The sequence below is a fragment of the Callorhinus ursinus genome, unplaced genomic scaffold, assembly GCF_003265705.2.
Source record: "Callorhinus ursinus isolate GAN/ISIS: 27379988/994484 unplaced genomic scaffold, GSC_fseal_2.0 scaffold24, whole genome shotgun sequence".
In the NCBI taxonomy this organism is placed as follows: Eukaryota; Metazoa; Chordata; class Mammalia; order Carnivora; family Otariidae; genus Callorhinus; species Callorhinus ursinus.
Window position 1 is genome coordinate 13,704,837 of NW_027397086.1, and position 21,757 is coordinate 13,726,593.

At 44.8% G+C, this 21,757-nt stretch overlaps 1 protein-coding gene across 5 annotated transcripts in view; it reads left to right on the forward strand.

Moving 5' to 3' along the window:
• The window catches only part of ASTN2 (astrotactin 2), an 899,232-nt gene that overhangs the window by 296,765 nt on the left and 580,710 nt on the right, over positions 1-21,757 (forward strand). For all 5 annotated transcript variants that reach the window (XM_025888498.2, XM_073905829.1, XM_025888499.2 and 2 more), the window contains one exon: positions 13,940-14,047. In XM_025888498.2, coding sequence (XP_025744283.1) covers positions 13,940-14,047 — 108 coding nt within the window. The remainder of the gene's footprint in view (positions 1-13,939; positions 14,048-21,757) is intronic.

Consider the following 21,757-nt stretch of genomic DNA (forward strand, 5'->3'; position numbering starts at 1 on the left):
TTCCTTCCTTCCTTCCTTCCTTCCTTCCTTCCTTCCTTCCTTCCTTCTCTCTTCTTGCTTTCTGCAACTCCATTTATCTGTATTTAGAACTTTTGATATTGCCCCATGGATCCCTTAGACACTGCTAAATATTTTTCAATATTTCTCCTCTCTTTTCTTCAGATTAGATAATTTTATTAATCTATCTGCAAGGCCAATGACTATTTCTTCTGTTATCTCTTTTAAGCCCACCCAGTGATGTTTTTTAACTTCATATAGTTATTTCATCTTTTAGTTCTAAAATCTTGATTTGCACCATGTGTGTGTGATTCTTCTGCTAATAATCCTTGTATTTTTTATTTATTATAATCATCTTCTTCTTTACCGTAGGGAGCACAGTTATAATAGTTGTGTTAAAATCGTTGTCCATCTGAGTGTCTTGCATGTCGTGAGCAGGCACTTCAGTCCCAGTTGTTTCTTCTTTCCTTCACAGTGCTGCATATAATTCACTTATCTGTGTGTGGTTCAGAGGTCAGCCAGAGATGTGTGTAAGGCTTACACAACAGATTATGTGACCCTCCCTGGGTATCTTCTTTTTTGGATTCCTCCTTCCCTTCCTGATGGCAGGGATTGATCTGAACCCATCCACTGGGTCTTTAGTCCAGAAAGACTGCAGTTTTTCTTGCTGTTTCAGTTGCCCTGAGCCAGACTGAAATTATGACCTACACTCAGGATAGAGCTTGAAACCTGTGAAATTCAACTGTGCTGCCTGTTTTCTCCATGTGTCAACTCTTTTCCAAAACATACCTGCTTGTATTTACTTTCCAGAGCCCTCAGGTGTTTTTTGTTTTTGACTGTTTTGCATTTTGTCTAAAATTTATTGTTATCTGGAGGAGAGTAGGCCTGTTAATCTCTTACGCCTCCAGGCCATAAGCAGAAACTCGGCTATATTTAATAGTAATCATTTTGTAAATACAGACTTTATGATTTTTACCCCCATTCTTAAAATTAGTATTGGATACAAGTATTTTCTATATATCTCATTATCATCATGGCCCATTTAATGTTCCAGCATAATTAACCATTCCCTTCAAGTTGGGCATTAAGGTTATTTTCCACTTCCCTATATTTATAAATAACATTGCAATGAGTATAATGTTGCATAAAGCCTTTCCTATATTTAGGGTGGTCTCCTTAGGGTGAATTCCCAGAAGTGGGTCAAAAAGGATGAATATTTTTTAAGGCTCTTTTTTATATTGCCAAATTGCTTCCCAAAAGGGCCATACAAATTTGCACTGCTTGCAACAATTTAGGAAAATGATTATTTTGTAAAACCTTTGCCAGTACTGGATATCATTAAACCAAGAAATAACAGTTATATTTCAAAAGGTGAAAAATTATAACCAAGGATTTATGAACACCTATACGTAATATTTTAATGTCAGAGAATCGATTTTTTTCTGGTTCTATGACCAGAGACTCTAAAATGAAATAGATGTATTACAGAGAGGAAGACTCTGAAAAATGAAATTCTGCGCAAATAATCACAGAGAATTACAATGAAGGAGGAATTTGGGAAGCATAGAGAGAGAAAATATATTTGCACAAGAAACTCAAAGATGAAAAACAGGCCAAAAATGCATAAAAGTTTGGCCTAAACTTATGAAAATACTTCCAGAAAGCCTGAGCCTTCGAATTTGTCAGTTCATTGTGGGAAATTTTGAGAAAAAACAAAAAACGAAAAACAGAAACAAAAAAGAAAATACAACAGGCTTTTAAAATTGCCTTTGGAACAATAAGAACAAGAAAATGATTACCACATTGCATGAAACAACTGAAACCTTATTACCAGATGAAAGTATAAAACTAAATTCATTCTGAGTCTATCAGACTGTCACTTATATCAAGAAAAAAATCTGAAAACTAGAAAAGGGAGAATAAAGATATTTCATAAGAAAGGCAGCTCTAACATACAGACGAAGTACTAAGTATTTACTTTGAAGTGTCTGCCTCAATTTCAGTCCCTAGACTCAAGCAAATTACTTTTCCAGGGCTAAAGTGATTTGATTATATGTGTTTAGAACACAGGGTTAGTTATATTCTTAGAGGAATCAAGGGTAAGTAGAGAGGCTTCCATAATTTGAAGGACAAATCGTATCCTCCTTTCAAATAGGTGGTGAAGCACTTTTGAAACTTGATTTTGATTCTCAAGAACGACAAGGTCAGTTGGTCAGATTCACACAGTGAGCATGTGTGAAGGGAAGTTGGAAGCTCTCAGAGCCATCATGGGTTCACTAAGAATAAATCGTGGCAAGTGAACTGCATTTCTACTTTGGATAGGTGTGTGGTGCAGGTGGATCAGGGAGATACCATAGACACAGGATATCTGAATGTCAGCAAGCTATTTGTCAAAGCTTCTCATAGGTGTATTGATTTTTATATGTGTCTATCTGAATAGCCAATCATCACAATTAAGTACAAGTTCTGCGATGGCAGAGAATATTTCTGTTTTACTCCCCAGTGCATATCCACTTTCTGGCAAGTTATAAGCTCTCAACAGATATTTATTGAATGAACGATATTTTGTTGTGGTTGTTTCCAAAGGAGGAAATTGCAGAGCGTTTGATAGTATAGTCAGATTATTCAATTTTACTCAATTACATGGTCCCAAAGAGCTTTCATTAAGGGACCGATGTCAATCTAAAGCGAGTTCTCTAACTATAAGCATACGTATCGGGTTCTATTCTTCATCTAGGGCTCTTCAACACCATCTCCTTGCCTTACATCCGGGAAGATTTGCCATAGGGTATCAGGAACAGCAAGAACCACAGTTAGACTTCCCACCTCATCCTTCTTCCCTCCTGGCTATGTGGTCTTTCCCAAGACAAGTGATCATGGCAAACATCAATTTCTTAATATTTAAAACAAAGATATCAGCATCAATTTGTACTCTATGCTTGATATGTTGCAGACACTCAGTCACTATTCATTCCTTTTTCTCATCTCCTGCTCCCTTTCATATTTATGCAGTTCAGAGAGGGCATCTAGTCAGGGAATAGTGAAAACACAAAATCACAGGACTAAGACCAAAAAATGTCTCGAGACGCTAGGAAGGGCCAAAATATACAGACACAATTTGGTAGTATAAACATTCTTTGCTTTGGTTTAGAAAAAATCAATTCTACAAATACATGACGGGAAAGACCAGATTCATTTGCAGTGCCTGGGAACAAATAACTGAGAGCATAGTGGATACAAGTCAGCTGCCAGTAAAGTGGGAGCAGTCCTGGGCTGCATCATTGTAAGACTCGGGGTCAGAGAAACGGAGGCAGTAGTCCATTTCTGCTCTGTGTGGGTCAGATCATGCCTGGATTATCCTGCCTAGGTCTGGACATCACAGATCAAAAAGGACTTGAGCACACCGGAGCATGTTGAAGAGAATATGACAAAATGAATTTGAAATATGGGATGCATATGAAAAACACTAAGATTGGAAAACTGTGAAGTAACACCCAGTACTATAGAGGGAGGTAGTGAAATAATCACTCCTGTATGTTGCTGATCAGGATGGAATTGGTCTAACTTTCCTGGAGGACATCTTGACGATATGGACCAAAACTTTAAATATGTTAATACCCTTTGCCCCAGCCATTTATCTTTTTACTCTCTAGAAAATTCTACACGTGGATGCACAGGGATGTGTAGAAAGATTTATCTTTAGGAACATGTGGTGCGATATTATAGTGAAAAATTGGAAACAATAGAAAATTCAAACAATAGGGAATTGATGAAGTGCATGATGATACATTGGTACAATGGAATATATTGCAGACATTAAGTGATACTGCAGTCAATACTTAATGACATGGGATAATATATATGACATATTTTATGTAGCTTCATTTTAATTCCATAAGCAATCTCAATTCATTTTCAAGAAAACAAGGAAAATAAGAAAGGTCAACAAAAAGAACAAAACCTCAGTGTTCAGAGAAACTTGCTATTAACACTTTGGTGGATCCTAGGTATAGATGTACGTACAGATGAAGATACTGGTATACACATACATTTAGATATAGATTAGATGTGTGCATATACAGACATACATGATATATGTAATTTATATAATAGCAAAAGAGCTAAGCATATAGCTGGATCCCAACATGTATTTCTGACATAAATGAATGAATCAATTTAAGCTTAGACATTTTTAAACAACACTCACAAGATGTACTAACACAGTAGAGTCTATTTGTGAAAAAATATGGATAAAATGCATAATTAAAATCTAGAAATAAGGGGAATCTGTTGGGAGGGAGAGTATTAACTGGATTATTATTTTTTCTTTGTACCTTCTAACTTCTTTTTTCTAATTTTCTACAATATATAAGCATTGACGTCGTAATCCAAAAAAATCACAGTTTCTGTAAAGCATATGATATAAGGAATGGCTGAAGGTATTAGGAGGAATATTTAGCTTGGAGGGAAATATTATAAATGGGCACATGGGCGATATTCAGGCTGCTGAAGGTCCATCATATGGGGTTATGGAATAGCCTGAGCCTGTAATTCTAAAAGGATAGACAGAGTCTGGAGGGTGGAAATTGCAGGGAACTTGATTTTTGGCCATCCTCACAGTCCGGAATCTGCTCTATTACTCTGTTATACCTTCTGTTGCCCCTGTGTTCTTGTCTCTGCTCTGCCATTTATGAGCTGCGTGACCTTGAACAAGTCACTGTGGTGTCTCTGACCTTCAGTCTCCTCATATTGCAAATGAGGGTAATAATGCCTATCTCATCCAATTATTGTGAGGGCCAAAGGAGCTGCTTGCCATTGCTGGGAAGCCAGTAAAGGTGCTAAGCATTCTGTGATATTTGCTAGATGTTACTGTCTTTTCCAGGCATACAGCATGTTAATAACAGGACAGACTCCAGACCTGGGTCTCTGGACACCCAGTTCATCTTTCCATTGCCTAGGGCTGCCATATGGTGAGGGGTAGGAAGGATTGTGGAAATTTTTGTAGCACTGGACAAGGGGAGTGTTCTGTTTACTTCATGCTGCACAATACACCATTCTAAACTTAGCGCCTTAAGACAACAACAACCCTATGCTCATGGAATTTAGGAGTCAGGAATTCATAAATGACAAAAGGAAGATAGAAGGATTGTCCCAGCTCCACAATGACTGGGACTCATCTGGGAATACTCCCAACATCTGTGGGTGACCCAGGTGTTTGGAGGGGTAGGTGGGGTGGGTATCATCTAGAAACTTCTTCTGTCCCAGCTCAGCTGAGACTGCTGGTGGCACACTTACATGTGGCCCCTCTGTGTGGCTAAGACCTCTCACGGTGCAGGGACAGGTATCTGGAGAGGGAGTAAGTATCTGAATGTCAGTGTTTCAAGAAAGCCAGGCAGAAGCTGCATGGCCTTTTATGACCCATTCCTAGAGGCTATGCAGAGTCACTTCCCCGGCAGCCTCTTTATTAAAAACTCATCCCTAAGGCAGTCCCAATTCAAGGTGAGGGAAAACAGTCTCCACCTTTGATAGGGGAGTGCCAGAAGTCACTTTGCGGAAGAGGGTGTGGCGTGGGAGATTTTGTGACTGCCATCCTTGCAAAGTGCAGCCTCCCGCAGGGAACAATAGAATGTTCCTGAAGACAAAGCTTTACTTTCTTGAGGTACTGAGTTAAGCTTGATTGGAGAGCTTCTCTCCTGCGTAGGTATTTCTCTGGGCCAAAATTTGGGGACAAATTGAGATATCTCCATTCTTGGGCAGTGGGATGATTACCTCTGGGATGGCCATATTACACTCAAGTCCGAGTGAAAAATGAGCCTACGCTGCAGCAATAAGACCATTTATTTTTTTTAAAAAAACCATAACTTTTATTAAGTGTTTTTTAAAATTACCAAGCATTAGATGTTCATAGGAAGAAAATTCTAAAATGCAGATGAACAACAATAAGAAAAACATTTTAATACCCCAAATCTTAACTACTCAGAGAATAACCACTGAAGAACCTTGATTTCTTTCAATATCTTTTTATGCATATGTATATGTATATGCAAACATTTATATACTTTACTGGGTATGTATTTTTAGAATAGAATAGGGTCGTTTTACACTTACAGTTTTCCAATATGCTTCTTAAAATTTAGTTTATAATTCTAGATCATAAACATCACAGATTGACTTAGGTCTTTATTTTTTAAATTAATATATTTTCTTCTATTTTTTATTACACACACAGTGAAATTCACACTGAATATCAACAAATGTGTATAAATTTACACAAGTGGACTCTCTCTCTGCATTCTTTGCTGTATATTTTTTTGCTCAACAATATATCATGGAGAGGTCTGCACATCAGTAAATATAGATTTATGTCACTATATTTAATAGTCTCATGAGAGTCTATTTTAAGAGTATGCTATCGTTTTTTTGTTTTTTATTTATTTTTTAAGATTCTATTTATTTATTTGAGAGAAAGAATGAGAGAGAGAGAGAGCACATGGTGGGGGGGGGGTCAGAGGGAGAAGCAGACTCCCTGCCGAGCAGAGAACCCGATGCGGGACTTGATCCGGGGACTCCAGTATCGTGACCTGAGCCGAAGGCAGTTTCTTAACCAACTGAGCCACCCAGGCGCCCTTTTGTTTTGTTTTTAAATCAGTCCCCTAAAAATGGGCCTCTAGGTCATTTCCACTTTTTTCTGAAACAATTAACTATCATGTTTAATTATATTTTACCTGAAGATTTTTTTTAACCACTTTTAAAAATTCAATGTGAAACCCAAGGATCCTGCAGAATCCACTTTCCTGGGGGATCAGGTAAACCAGGATGTGAATCCTGGCCCTGCCATTCACTGGCTGTGTGACTGCAAGTAAGGAGCTCATTGTCTTCAGCCTCTGTCTGCACATTTGGAGGGATAGGGGTAGTCACCTCTGGGCAAAGTGCCTGGCCTATAGTGGTGCCCAGTGACAGGTAGCAATTATGGTCAGAGCCTCTCCAAGTGGTAGACACATATGAACATCTGTTCAGCCCTAAAGCTCAGAGCAGTCGTGAGTTGTGTGGTTTAGGGGGCATGGGAAGTTTTAGCCACTTTTGTCCTCTTCTGGAAATGGCACCATTTGTATTCCTCGGACGGTTGGGGGTCAGATGGGTTTTTGCATTCCCAAGCTACATATTTCTCTATCTGGTGCAGTTCTGGGTAATCTAAAAATGCAATATCGCTGTCACCAGCTCGAGGAAGACACGGAGCCTGAATAATTTAACATGTCACCACCATCCATCATGATACCAAGAGCGCGGGAGATGGAGTGTGGAGGAGCAGGCCTCCCTGAGGCTGGCACAGCAGGTTTGTGGAAGGGCAGCATGGTCAGAGAAGATACCTTTGCAAAGAAGAGCAATGAGTTAATTCTCAGAGGGCCAGGAAAGACCATGCCTCCCTGAGCCTGCTCTAGACTTTCCCATAACGTGACTTTCAATTTGTTCAGATGCCTTGATTTGCCCGAGAGCAAACCTAGCATCATGTCCTTTGTTTGCCATCAAATATCTCTCCCCTCTTGGGAAAGCCTCTAAATACCTCTGAATATCTTCACTTATTTATCAGGAAAATTGAAATGATTCTTACGTAGAGAGGGCTTAGCATCGTGCCTGGAATGTCTTAATTGCTTCCTCACCAGAAAGTAAGCTCCAGAAGTCAGGAAGGTTTTGTCTGCTGCATTCACTGTTGTATCCTCAGTGTCCAGAACAGTTGTTTGGCACAGAGTGGCACATGGTTGGTAATTGCTAGGTGAATGAATAAACGAATGAGGGAGTGTTGTGATTCCTTGGGGTGGCCCGTTGGGCCAGGATTCAGAATGCCTGAGCTCGGCCCCGGGCAGCATGGCTCTAATCAACCATGAACTATTTTAAAGTGCATAATTAATTGTCGTTTCCCACACTCACAATCTTGTGCAACCATTCTAAGATATTTCCATCACCCCAAAAGGCAACCTCATATTCATGGGCAATCACTCCCTATTCCTCTCCTCCGTCTACCCAGCCCAGACAACCATTGCTTTTGGTCTCGATGGATTTACTAATTTTGGATGCTTTACATAAATAGAATCATGTAATATATGACCTTTTGTGTCTGGCTTCTTTCCCTTAGCAGAATGTCTGCCAGGTCCATCCATGTTGTAGCAGGTGTCAGTGTTCCTTTATGGCTGAGTAATATTCCCTCATGTGGATACACTACATTTTGTTTTTCCCTGTCCTCTACAGCTTCTCTAACACCTGTTATTTTCTTATTCTTTTGATTATGGCCTGCCTGCTGAATGTGAAGTGGTATCTCATTGTGACTTAGGTTTGCATTTTCCTAAGGACCAAGGACTCCTCTTTTCATGAGAACAGAGGGTTTTTACATCAGACGAAAGTCATTCAAATTTGGGGGCTCCGCCATTTGTCATTTGTGTGATCTCTGATAAGCAACGTTGAGAATCTGCAGGTCGGCTTGCCCTGCGGACCCCTTGTGAAGTGTAGATGGGCAATTGCGTCTAAAATGCCCAGAGCACTTACCACACTAGAGAAGGTGCCTTGCCTGTCTTCTTCAGGCTGCATTCTAGACGGTTCAGGACCAGAGGAAACGGGGGCCCAAGGAACAAGGGCAAAGGAGCTGCTGATTCCTCTCCTCTCCTCTTCTCTTGCCAGTCTTGCGCCATTCTCACGTTCTCTCAGCCCTAAATGGAAATACTTGAGTCATCCTGTATAATTAATGGCTGCACTTTACTTCACTAAATCACCAATTTCATATTAAAATGCTAGCAGAGGGGGCTCTTTTCTATCTGTCTGAATCATCTCCAAGTCTGTGTGTAATTGGCCTGTGGCCCCTTCAGATTATATGGACACGCAGAGGCTATAGGACTTGGGTGGCTGCCACCTCCTTAGGATGTCACAGAAGGCAGAGAGTCACACCCATCCCCAGTGGCACTTCTTTTTCTTCTGTGAAACTCAAGCAAACATTGAATGAATGAGGCATGTGCCTTCACTCTCACTTCATTGGTCTTTATGCTCGATACATACATTCTATCATTTTCCTCATAATGACCATGGGGGCTGAGGGTTATTGTTCCCCCTTTTAAAGATGAACTTGGAGAGTGTAGGTGCCTCACCCAAGCTCACACAGCTAGTAAGTGAGACCTCAGATTAGGACTCATGTCTGACCCCAGCATGTTGTGTCTTTCTACACAAGTGCATTATCTCTCGTGGCTCATGGATGACACCCATGTAGAAACCTACTGGACTCTAAGTGTCTGAGGACACAGACCAATGGCTGTTGTCTTTTAGTGGAATCTGAGCTAACCCATTTTTCGTTCAATTCACATTAAAAAAAAATTTCAATACCTTAGTGGGGTCTGTGACTTATTCATCTCTCTCTCTGTGCCTAGATCCCAGCCCTTAATTATGCTCCATAGTATCTGTTGTCTAATGTCTCCAGAAGTGTGCTCTCTGCTGTGGTAGGCATTTGCTGCAACTAGTCTGTATTGAGGGGTGCTGTAAGCATAAAATATACACTGGATTTTGAAAACTTATGAAAAAATGTATAAAATATTTTAGTGATGATAATTTTATGTTAACTACATATTAAAATGACAGGATTTTTAATATGTTGGGTTAAATACAATATATTCTGAAAATTAATTTTACCTGTTTGTTTTTTCCCATTTTTTTTTAAGATTTACTTATTTATTTGAGAGAGAGAGAGCATGAGTGCAAGCAGGGGGAGGGGGAGGGGCAGAGGGAGAGGGAAAGGGAGAGACTCTCAAGCAGACTCCCTGCTATCATCAGACAGAGCCTGATGCAGAGCTTGATCTCACAACCCTGAGATCATGGCCTGAGCCAAAATCAAGAGTTGGATGCTTAACCCACTGAGCCACCCAGGTGTCCCTGTTTTTTCCCTTTCTAATGTGGCTCCTAGGACATTTAAAATGACATATGCAGCTTGCATTATATTTCTGTTGGGCAGGTTGGTGTAGAAGCAACTTCTCTGAGCTTCAGCTTCCACTCTGGAAATGGTAGCTTGGTACCTACAGGAAGGAGGTGAGGTCAGAAGTGTGGGAGTGGAGAGGGACTGGAGAAGCCTTCATGGTAGTCAGGGGCATGATGTTCATGCGCTTGGGCATGTGGAATGGTAGAGGCATCCCTAGCATCTAGCTAAGGCTGAATGGAGTTTCTACCAATAGTACAAGTGTAGAGTCCAAGGGAGGAGCTGTGAGAAGTGGAAAAGGCTCCCTGGCATTGGAAGTGGAGGGGGGCAAGTAACACACCTGCTAATCCTCGCAGGTGAAATCAAGCTTTTGCCGCTCTCCCTGGATGCACACACACACACACACACGCATGCGTGTGCACACAGTGTCCCAGGCTGTTTTAGCCACAAGGCAGGCTTTGCAGGTAAGCAGACCTGATTCAGTCTCCACTCCCTCGCTTACTTGCTCACAGAAGCTCTCTGAGACACAGTTTATTCATCTGTAAGACAAGGTTCATAATGCCTTCCTTATAGGGATGGCTGTGGACATTCAGTGAGCTATCTGTGCATATTTTATTGTACACTGCTATAGAGACCAAAGGAAGAGACTGCAGCCATTGACTGGATATGAATTGTGGTTCTGGTACTGACAAGCTGTGTGACCCTGGGCAAATTATTTAATTTCCTTGTGCCTTCATTTCTTCGTCCATTAAAAAGGGAATAAAAGTAGTAACCTCCTTCCTAGGGTTATTTAAGGATTAAACAAGTTGATACATGTAAAGGGTTACAACAGTGCCCAGCAGAGACAGGGCTATGCAATGGTGAGCTTTTTTTTTTTTTTTATTGTATTAGAATTATCTGGTGACTTTCCCTCACCCCTGCTAGCCTGTCCCAAGAGGGAAAGGATCCTGTCTGAGTCCTGTCTGTCATGTTCACCATGGCAGGACCATAGTAGGTCATTTGTTTGGGAGAGGAAGGAAAATGGGGGCGGGGGAGGATTTGGTTGGAAAGTTTTAAATAAGAGGGGGTGGTGGAGCATTGAAGGGGATGTGGAGGTGTCTGAGGTAGACTTCTGACGGGGGCAGACCCCTCCTTTTTTCTCTGCTTCCCAAAACATAGCAGGAAGGATGACAGGTGCTTTCTATACATAAAGTAACTATTTTATCCAATGCTTTCATTTTCCCCTTGGCCAAGAATTATGTGTAGATGAACAAAAACCGTCCCTTCCTCCCTCCCTTCTCCTTTCCACCCTCCCTTCCTCCCTCCCTCCCTCCTTCCCTCCCTCCCTCCCTTTCTCTCTTTCCTTTTTCTGTAACAGTAAAATATGTCAAGGGCAGTTTAAAAAGCCCTCCTGACTTTTGGAGACCTTTGCTCTTCCCCTGCTTCCAGAGTGTCCATGGGGCTTCCGCCAACTCCATTTCAAAAGAGAGCCTTTAAACGAAGGGCTGCACCTAGTAGAATCTGGAGTCTCCAGCTGTCTCTAGGCCCTACCCTTAATTGCTGGAGGTTGGGCATGTTTACACTAAGGGACAGGGACAGGCCAAGGACACATTCGTGGACAAAGATCAGACATTGTTGTCCCCTATACTCTCCCATCTAGTACAACATACCGTCTCAGGGAAGGGAGAAGGCAGATATTAATCATTCATTAATCAAATTAATGTTACAGAGCATTAATTTGAGAGGCAGTGTCAAAAGTGGTTAAAAGTTGAACTTGGCCATCAGTCACACATGGGTACCAAGTCCAACCTCACTCACTGTTACCAAATCACTTTTCTGAAACATGGTTGTTTCATCTATAAAATGGGCATCAGTATACCTCCCTCCAAGGGATACTATGAGTTTGGAATGGGAGCATGTATGTGAAGCTCATCACACAGTACTTGGTGCCCTGATGCTGAAAGGACAGTCGGCCTTCCCTAAGGTTCCCTCTTGAGTTATTTCCAGGAAAGTAATTTGCATCCTAGAAAGCTCAAATGTGGAGCTGGACAGACTAGCCCTGAATCCTAATTCTTGTACTCATGTACTCATCAGCTGTGTGACCTTGCCCATACTTGTCCTTGTATCTTTATCATCTAGGTTGTTAATTACACTTTTTGCTATGAGTATATCATGATGAAGATTGTAGGCAATAATGTATCAGCATCTTCTAGGTATATAGAAGATTGCTCAACATGTTGCTAGAATAAGTGAATGAAGGCACAATAACCATATTGCAGACAGAGTATCTGCATATGGGATTTCTGTATACTGGATGCCCTACCAGAGAAATGGCATAAGAAACTCTTCTTTGATTGAGCCATGTTTCCCTCTGATCTATGTTTTTCTATTCCTCGGGCAGAATTTTTGAATAGGTAATAGGTTTGTATGGTGCTTGATTCAAAAGATACAAAATATTTATAGGGAAAAGTGGTCTCCCTCTATCCCCTGCCTTCAGCCACTTCTTCATCCAGCACATCCACTTCTGCCAGGTCCTTGAGTCTCCTCCCAGACACAGGCTATCGATGTCCATGTTGGTGTCTGAAGATCTGTATCCGAACCAAACTAAAGGTCCTCTGCTTCCCTGCCCACCATGCACCCCCACCATGCTCTGAAGCTCTCTCCTCACTGTCTCCTCTCTAGGGCAAAGAATTTACCAGTGCTTTAATCCCTCTCTTCCCACATTCTGTGCTTTTTTGGTAACAATAAAATATATATATATATATATAGAAAGGCATAGAGAAAATAAAAAATTATCTGTATTCCTCCCTGCAGAATTAGCTTATTCGTATTTTGGCATATTTCTTTCTGGTCTTTTATCTTGATTACTTTTGGAATCCACTGTTCATCATGTGGGAATGCATCACCCATCCGCCCCCACATTCCTGAGTGTGCCTCTGAAACACCCTTGCTCCTCCCTCCTCCCCTTCCCCATCCTCATTTCCCTCTGCCTCACCCAGACCCTCATGGCCTCTCACGAAGGGATCCCTGAGCCTCCCAGCTTTTGCTCTCCATGGCACCCACTCTGAGGCTTGGGTGCCACTGTCATGTCCTTCATGGCATGTGCGGCTGAGGAACTCATCCTCTTGCTCTGGGACCTTCCGTAACACCCTAAACTCGTCGTCATTGTGGCACTCAGGAACTTCCACTGTGAGGCTCCAGTGATCCTTCCTGTCAGCTCCCCACTCACTGTGGCCCCCACTCGCCCACGCTCCCCATCCCCAGGGACGCTCACCTCCTGCCTTTCCCTGGATCTCTGTTCTCTGCCCCTGAAGCCTCATTCATCCTTCCAGCTCTGGCTGAAATCCCCCTTCCTCCATAAAACCTTCCCAGGTTCTCCGTGTTAGAATGGATTGCTCTCCCCCATGTTCTCAGCATCTCATTGTGTGGGAAAACATAACCATGAATTAGGTTAAAGGCTCCTTAGGATCCCATTTGTCTCCTTGACTAGCTTGTGATCTGCTGGCTGGCAAGGACTGGGCTGTAACTATCTTTGTACCTCCAGTGTCTGGCTCTTGGTTTGGCATCAAAGAAGCACTTGCTTGAAATGTGTGTGAAATTAAGTTGCCCGAAATGTTTTCCTAGAGGCAGGCTCATCTTACTAAGCAACAATATAGCTATCAGTTAGTTAGGACCTGCCACAAACAAGATATTTTATGTTTCCTATCTCCTTTAATCTTCATAGCAACCCTACAAGGTCAATAGTTATTGGCCCCATTTTATTAAGAGAGAACCCAGGACTCAGAAAAAGGAGGTGTCCCCTCAAGGTCACACAGCTCGCGGCTGCCAAGCCACGGTTAGAACCCAGATCCACCTCACTGCAGAGCCCCAACTCCGTCCATAAATCATGCCAGCTCCCGAGTCACTTGGGATTTACAGAAAGAAGTCTGGGGGTGGGGTTGCTGATCTTTGGGTCAGATGAGGGATTTAACAAGCTCCAGGAAGCTTATGTGACTAACAGATTGCTCTTCCTTTCAGGGGGAATCAGCTTTGGGAGAACCAAGGGGACTTCGGGTTCAGAGGCAGACGACGAAACACAGCTGACGTTCTATACGGAGCAGTACCGGAGTCGCCGCCGCAGCAAAGGTAAGGGAGTCCTTGGGAAGGTTCCAGAACCAGTGTTTGTAGGAGGAAAGCCTGAGAAGAAGTCTTCCGTGCTCACTGGCAAACCTCAACTTTTCTTTGACCTAGTCCTGATGCAGTTAACACAGCCTGGCATCCGAAACCTGGGCTAGACTAGTGTTGGTCATTTACGGCTTCCCCTTCCATTCTTTATTTGCTCTCTGTCCTACCTCGTACCTCAAAGGATTTGGGGAAGATTTTTTAAGTTTATGCAGTGAAAAAAAAAATCCAGCACAGGAATTAAATAAGAAAGGGAATCAGATTGAAAGCAAAATAGGAATAAGGAAAATTACTCAAAACCAGATTAGATTGATGCGGAGTGATCTGTGCCATACTGTGTTGCGTAGTTCTTAGAAGGAGCCGGCCACAGGGGCGCCTGGGTGGCTCAGACATTAAGCGTCTGCCTTGGGCTCAGGTCATGATCCCAGGGTCCTGGGATCGAGCCCCCCGTCGGGCTCCCTTCTCCACTGGAAGCCTGCTTCTCCTTCTTCCATTCCCCCTGCTTGTGTTCCCTCTCTTGCTGTCTCCCTCTCTCTGTCAAATAAATAAATAAAATCTTAAAAAAAAAAAAAGGAGCTGGCCATTTAATGCAGAGCTTTAACAGTCAAAGTGCAAAGGGAAACACTCAGCAATAAAACGTGCAGGGTCTATGGGATAGGACCATTTATTCAGGAAATTCTCTTTACCTGACACTAAGACCAGACAGCAGGTTCTCTAGTTGGTTCCTTTAAAGGGGATTCCTTTTGACTTTCAAGACAGTGTCTTCACCAGATGAAATCCGTACTGATGCATCATTATTTCTCACAATGACCCTCAAGGTAAGGAGGCGTCAGAAGCGGACGCAGGACTCCATAAAGGGCTACATCTCGGGGCTGAGGTCCACAACTCTCTGATGATCACACATCCTCCGAAGGGAGACTAGAGCATATTTCAGGCAGTCAGCTGTGAATGTAATTGCTCACCCCTGAGTGTTGTATATGGATGGGGAAACGGCAAGTTCAAGGTTGCAATCTTGGAAGAGAACAGGGAGTGGTGGGTGGGTGGGGTACGAACACGTATTCCATGCCACTGATTAAGGAGCGCTCCAAGGGCTTAGACCAGGGCCCAGAAAGAAGTAGGGCTCCTCTGGCAAACATGAAGGCAATTAAGACATGTGGCCCTCTCACTTCTGCACAGAGTGGGCTGAAGAAGCACCTGGGGTAGGGAAGAGGGAAAGAATGTAGAACGGTTCTGCATGCTTTCCACCCATGTGTGGTGGATACTGAAAGAGCATGGGTCACATAGCTGCTCTGGGCAACTTTTGCTCTTAGACAAGTTATCTACCTCCCCATACCTCAGTTTTATCACCTGTGAAATGGGCCTCATAATTGCCTCATAGAGTTGGGGATGAATTTTTGTTAAGTTATATAAAAAGTTTGTGAGGGGGCACCTGGGCGGCTCAGTCAGTTGAGTTTCCAACTCTTGGTTTCAGCTCAGGTCCTGATCTCAGGGCCCTGGGATTGCCCCTGTCTGGGGCTCTGCGCTCAGCAGGGAGTCGGCTTGGGGGTTCTCCCCCTCTGCCCCTCCCCCTACTCTCTCATGTGTGCACATGCGCGCTCTCTCTCTCTCTCTCTCTCTCTCAAATAAATAAATAAATCTTAAAAAGAAATCGGTTATGGCACCTGGTACATACTAAGGGCAAATAAAGTAGACATTAGTAATGTCAATTCAGTTTTCACTGTGGATTTCCCTATGTCCCTACCCCTGGCACCTTTCATGGAAAAGGCCCTGTGTGGGGAGTAGCTCTTTTGACACATCACCTGGGAAGGTTCTGCAGCCTCTGCAGCGACTGGAATAATAGGGCTTGCTTCTCACTTCTTCCCCAGCCTTGGCTCTTTGGTATCTGCTGTGTTGGAGATTTCGAAGTTGGTGATGGATGATTCTTGACCTGTCTTCTCCCTCCCCCAATCCAGCAGCCAGAATTAGAGCTGGGGAAGTCGATGGGTCTCCTCTGCCGGACGGGGCTATTTACAGCTAATTGGAAAAACATCCATCATGGAGCACGCCCCTCGTAAACTCAGAGTCAAACTTTGAAAAGAAAAGAAGAGTGAGCCACAGGACTCGAGATAAACGGTTTGGCCCAGTGCCTCCATATGCTGCAGAAGGCCAGGCTGTGCGTCCAGTGGGCAGGGTGGGGAGGACAGGGCTGCACTTTCCTCCGTCTGGCCCTCCTGCCAACGGAGAGCTGCTGCTTTTCCCCTCGGTCCGCTAATGCTGGGTTCTTCTCCCTCCACTTCTGGTTCCAGCCACGTTTTCCTCTTCCTTCTCAGGCCCCTGGGATGCTTGCCTGCCTGCTTGTTTCATTTCTATTTCTTTTTCTTGTTCTTCTGTTTCTCTCCTTTTCCTTTCCCTTTCCCTCCTTCCTGCATCATGGCTTCCTTCATTCCTCTTTCCTTTGTTCTCTTCTGTGTTTTCTGTTTCTTCTTCTCTCCTTATTACCTTTCTCTCTCTTGCCCTTTTCCGACCACCCTTTCCTCTTTTCTCCAGCTATTTCCTGGTGGATCCTTCCTTCTTTCTTACTTTCCTTCCCCCACTCCTCCTTCCCTCCCTCCCTCCCTCCCTCCCTCATGTACTTCAAGTATTTGTCAAGCACCAACTGTGTGTCTGACACTCTTCTAGTCATTGGGGACACAAATCAAGCAACAATTTTTAAAAGACCTATCCTCGTGGAGCTTGTATTGTATCAAAATATAAGTATGTTAGATGGGGACAGATGCTCAGGAAAAAGACTGCAGCAAGGAGGGGAATTGAGAGAGTCAAGCGGCGGATTTCGATGTCCTTCGCATAAGTTCCTCTGCCCTGTTTTCAGGGTCAAGGGAAAGCCTTCCTGACACTGTGAGGGGGGTAGCGTCATGGTTATGGGTGTGGTTGCTGGTTCTTCATGGAGCACAGACGGTGAATTCGGGGCCAGCCAAGCCTCTGCTCCAGCCAGATGCACTTAGAACCCCATGCCTATTTCTGCAGACACTGTGGTCTCCTGGGAAGGACTGTGACCCTTCTTGGCTGTTTCTTGTATGTGTACAAGAGTTGAAGCACCTTCAGTGCTCACTGCCCTCATGAGGAAAATGCAAAGGTGAGCTGGGGGAAGTCTGGGAGCCCGTGGGGTTGAGAGAGCCATGGAGCAGAATAGTGAGAGCATGGATGCTTGCAGGGAGCCGCCTAGGTTCCAATCCCAGCCACGCCACCGACTAGCGGCACCTTCTTGAATGTGAACCTGAACTTTTCTGCACATCAGCGTCCTCCTCTGACAAGTGAGGCTAGTAAAATTAAAGCTGAGGATTAAAATCAGTTCATGTCAGTCAAGCGTACAGGCAGGGGTGAAGGAGGGAGAGAAGACGCATAGGTGGTGGAGGGAGCTAAGCTGCCTGGGAAGGAGGACCGGGCCGGGTGTGTGGGTGGATCTCCGATCTGGGGCCAATGCCGTGGGACCCCATGCAAGTCACGTCACCTGTCCAGGCCTCTGGTCTTTTCTGTGAAACCTGGGGGGAGCCCAGGTCTCTAAGGTCCCTTCTCCATCATGCCAGCAGGACTGGCTGTGTATCTGAGAGAATCCCCTGTCCATGAGGTGCACCTGGCCTCCTTTGCATCATGCCTGCCCCCATCCCAAGTGCCTCTCCCCTTGCCTGGTTTTCTTTTTGGAGAGGGTGTCTGTCCCTCACCTGGGGGTGACTTCTGTCATCCTGTTGGACTGCGCCTTCACCCCCAGCCCTGCCCGAGCTCCCATCGTGCCAGCCCTCTCCCCGGCCTCTGCCACCACCACCCCAGCAGCTCTTCTCTCCAAACACAGTGAGCCAGCAACTCCCTGCGGTCTTGCTGGGACCATGCAGGCCATCCTGACTGCCACAGGGAGGAGGTGATAAAGTGCAATGAGGCAGGGGAAGAAAGAGCTGGACATACCAGGAAGGCACATCTCTAGGCTGGTTGGAAACCGTGACCTTGTAGCCTTGGGAATGCATGTTCATTCGCCCTACCCCTCCAGTTCCAGCTGCAAGCGAGACCTGGGCTGTGTGTCCCAGTCTAGGGGCATACGGACTGCCATCAGGCCGTTCAACCGTTGCCACTTTGAAGGGTTCAGAAGGGAGTCGGTACTATGGGGTCATCTGATAGCGACAGGAGCCATGGTTTCCAGGCCTGGATGGATTTGCCACCAGTTTTCAGTGTGACCTTGGCCACCACCTTGGCCAAGTCCCTGCCTGTGTGTGAGTCTCACCTCCCCAGTCGACAAGTCAAGGTTGAAAGGCTCAAAAGCAAGTCAGAGAACATTGGTGAAGGTCTTCCTGAGGGCCACGAGTGGTGCTGGGAAAGGTGGTGGATATGTTGGAAGACAAGGTGGAACCCATTCTCTGGATGGTTCAGACTGTCCCAGCTTTGGGAGAAACGAGAGATAGGGGAACACTTGAGAACTTGTGGGACAGGGCTTCCTGGGAGAGTGGAGACTGGAAGCTGACCCTGGCCCGGACAGGACAGGAGCCGGTAGTCTCAATAGTCTTGGCTTTAAAATGGGGTAGCCATAGCGCCCTCTCGGGGTGACTGTGAGCATTAAATAGGAGCATGAGCATCTCCTTTGTACAACGCCCAGCAGCAAGCCCTCCCCTCTCCGTCACTGTCATCCCAGTCCCTGTCACCTCCATCCTTTGTTGCAAACCGCTAAAATCCCCTGCTCAGCCATCTTACTCACTGCATTCCAGCCCATTCTCAACCCTGGAGCCAGAGTGGCCATTTTTAAAATGTAAATATGGTCATGTTGCTTCTCTGCTTAGAAGTTTCAGTCCTTCCTTTTGCATTTAGGATGGATGTGTTGCCTGGTCAGCCACCCATTTCCCCAGGGCTCTGTGTCCTCCTGCCACCCAGGCCTCTTCCTCAGCACTCCCACGTCCGTCCCACAAGAACTCTCGCAGACCTTCTCTCCTGGAATGCCCCCCCCCCGACCCTTTGACTCATTGTGACATCTCCACTAACATGGCATGTTTTCAGCCATGCCACCATGCCATCCCACCCTCATTCCTGTTTCATCCTGTAGTAGCTGCTGTGGTCTTACCCCTCTGCAGACTTCATCACCACTTTAATTTTGCATTTACCAGCATGTTCTACGGGGGATGTTTGTATCCTCCACGGAGCTGGAAGTGTCACAAGGATAAGCACATGGCTTATCCTAGCTTTCCATCCCCAGCACCAAACACAAGGATGGGTCCACGGTAGGCACTGGGTTAATATTTTTGAATGAATGATTAACGAATAAATGAATGAATGAATGAATGAATGAATGAATGAAAGTCCTGACCCGGTGTCTGGATTATTACAAGTGCCCAAAAGCAGATCCTACTTTTCTGGCTGCCCTTCTTATCTTTGCTCACTCCATTTCCACTTGCAAGAAGAGAGTCTGCACTCCTTTCCTCTTCTCTTTGCTGGTCCTGGTGAGCAGAACTGAGGCCTCAACCCTGCCCGTTCTTCCAGTTCAAGGCTCCCAGGGAAGGACACGCCAGGTAGTGAGAGGAAGGCCCAAGTACTGAAGTTGGAAACCCACTCTGCCTTGTTCTTTGAGCATGCTTGGAGTGTGTGTAATTTGAAGGGATGTAACAAGTTCAGGAGGCTCCCCAGCAGAGAAGGATACACCCAGGGCTGATGGTAGAGAAAGGACATGGAGTGGGAGGAGAAGGAGAACATCTAATGGGGTTTTCCTACCTTGGTCTCTCTCTAGCATGTCCCATGAAAGAAGTACAAGTGGCATCAGGTTCAGCTAGATCTGGCTATGAATCCTGACTACTCCCCATCCCCTTGGTGTGGCCATGGTGGGATTTTCATCTCTGGGCATTTCCTCTTATAGAAAATAGAGCTGTTGGCACCCACCTCCCAGAGTGAGCAAATCCAGAGATGGGAGGTTCCAGGACTCCAAAATCCTGTTCTTTCTCCTGAAATTTCCCTTTCCTTGAAAGCATCCTGAGCCCAAAATTAAGTCAGCTGAAATTCCATTTTTGGCAATAGGAGCTACTGGAAAGAGATTTGTGATACAGTCTGAGAATCAACCCTGGCTTCCCTGAGTCTCGGGGTTTTTTTGTAAGGGAACTGAGACAGTCATTCAAAGCATCTGCTATAGCCAGGTAGAACACCATAAGCAGAGAACCGTCGCAATCAATATGGCGAGTGGACGAAAAGGAAGAGAGAGAAAGTAACTGAGAAACAGAGACTCTGTGTGGTGGGGTTTCGGTAATCAAGAGTCAGCAACCTCTTTCTGTAAAGGGCCAATTCATAAACATGTTCGTCTTTGCAGGCCACCTAGGTAATTTTGGAACTCCTCAACTCTGCCATTGTCACTTGAAAGCTTCCAAAGATAACACCTAAATGAAAGAACATGCATATATCCCAAGGAAACTTTGTTTCCAAAAACAGAGGCAGGTCCACTTTCACCTGTGGCTCAGTTTGCTGACTCCTGCCCTGAAACCTCCACATCATAGAGGTGGTCCTCACCTGTAGGACCGGAGGAGGAAGCCATGAGTGAAATCTCACAATGCCTTGTGAAATGAATCTGATTTCATTTCATGCATGATCTTGCTGCCTAAAGGAGTCTATTTGTCAAGCACAGAGGTCTGTGTGTGGTCAAGGAAATAACCATTCAATCCATCACTTGTTTGGGCTTTGGCGATTCTGACCGTGTCCCACAGGATTAACTAATGAAGTAGCTGGAGATGATAGATTCCCCCTGGGCAGAATTTCACCTTTATGAACCAGAGATGACACTACATACAGCAAAGGACAGTGGACCCAGCGTTAGGAGATGTGTATTGAAGTCTGTATCCTCACCACCAACTCGCTTAGTGGCCCTTGTCAAGCACATGCCCTCCGAAGGCCTCAGTTTTCCCATCTGTCAGACAAGGATATGTGTGCCTCACGTCGTCAGGTCTGAAGCTCATTTTAGTCTAACATGTTTATGGAATCGACAACCTTACTAAGCAGGATGCCAGGCATTGTGGGAAATGGGGCCCCGGCCGCCAAGCCTCAAGGAGGTCATGAACTCCAAGGAGGGGGCGGTTCACACAGAGAAGCAGTGCTGAGCAGGAGAAGCTAGTGTATAATTGAAGGTCCAGATGAGAAGTGCAGATGACCTGTCCAGCCCCAGGCACAGTACTGAACAGGAGACAGAGCCGTCACAACTGCTGGAAGATTGCAGCCGCACAAGCACCCAGCGTGGGCCTCCCGGCCTAGCTCTGTGCGGGTGGCTCTGTGGCCTTGGGCTACTGTCTCTCCCTCCCTGGACCTTGCTCTTCTCATCAGCTGGTTGCCCAGCCAGTTTTAGAAACCCACATTCTCGAGATCTTGCCATTTGCAACGATATGGATGGAACTGGAGGGTGTTATGCTGAGTGAAATAAGTCAATCAGAAAAAGACATGTATCATATGACCTCACTGATATGAGGAATTCTTAATCTCAGGAAACAAACTGAGGGTTGCTAGAGTGGTGGGGGGTGGGAGGGATGGGGTGGCTGGGTGATAGACATTGGGGAGGGTATGTGCTATGGTGAGCGCTGTGAATTGTGCAAGACTGTTGAATCACAGATCTGTACCTCTGAAACAAATAATGCAACATATGTTAAGAAAAAAGAAAAAGAAGAAGATAGCAGGAGGGGAAGAATGAAGGGG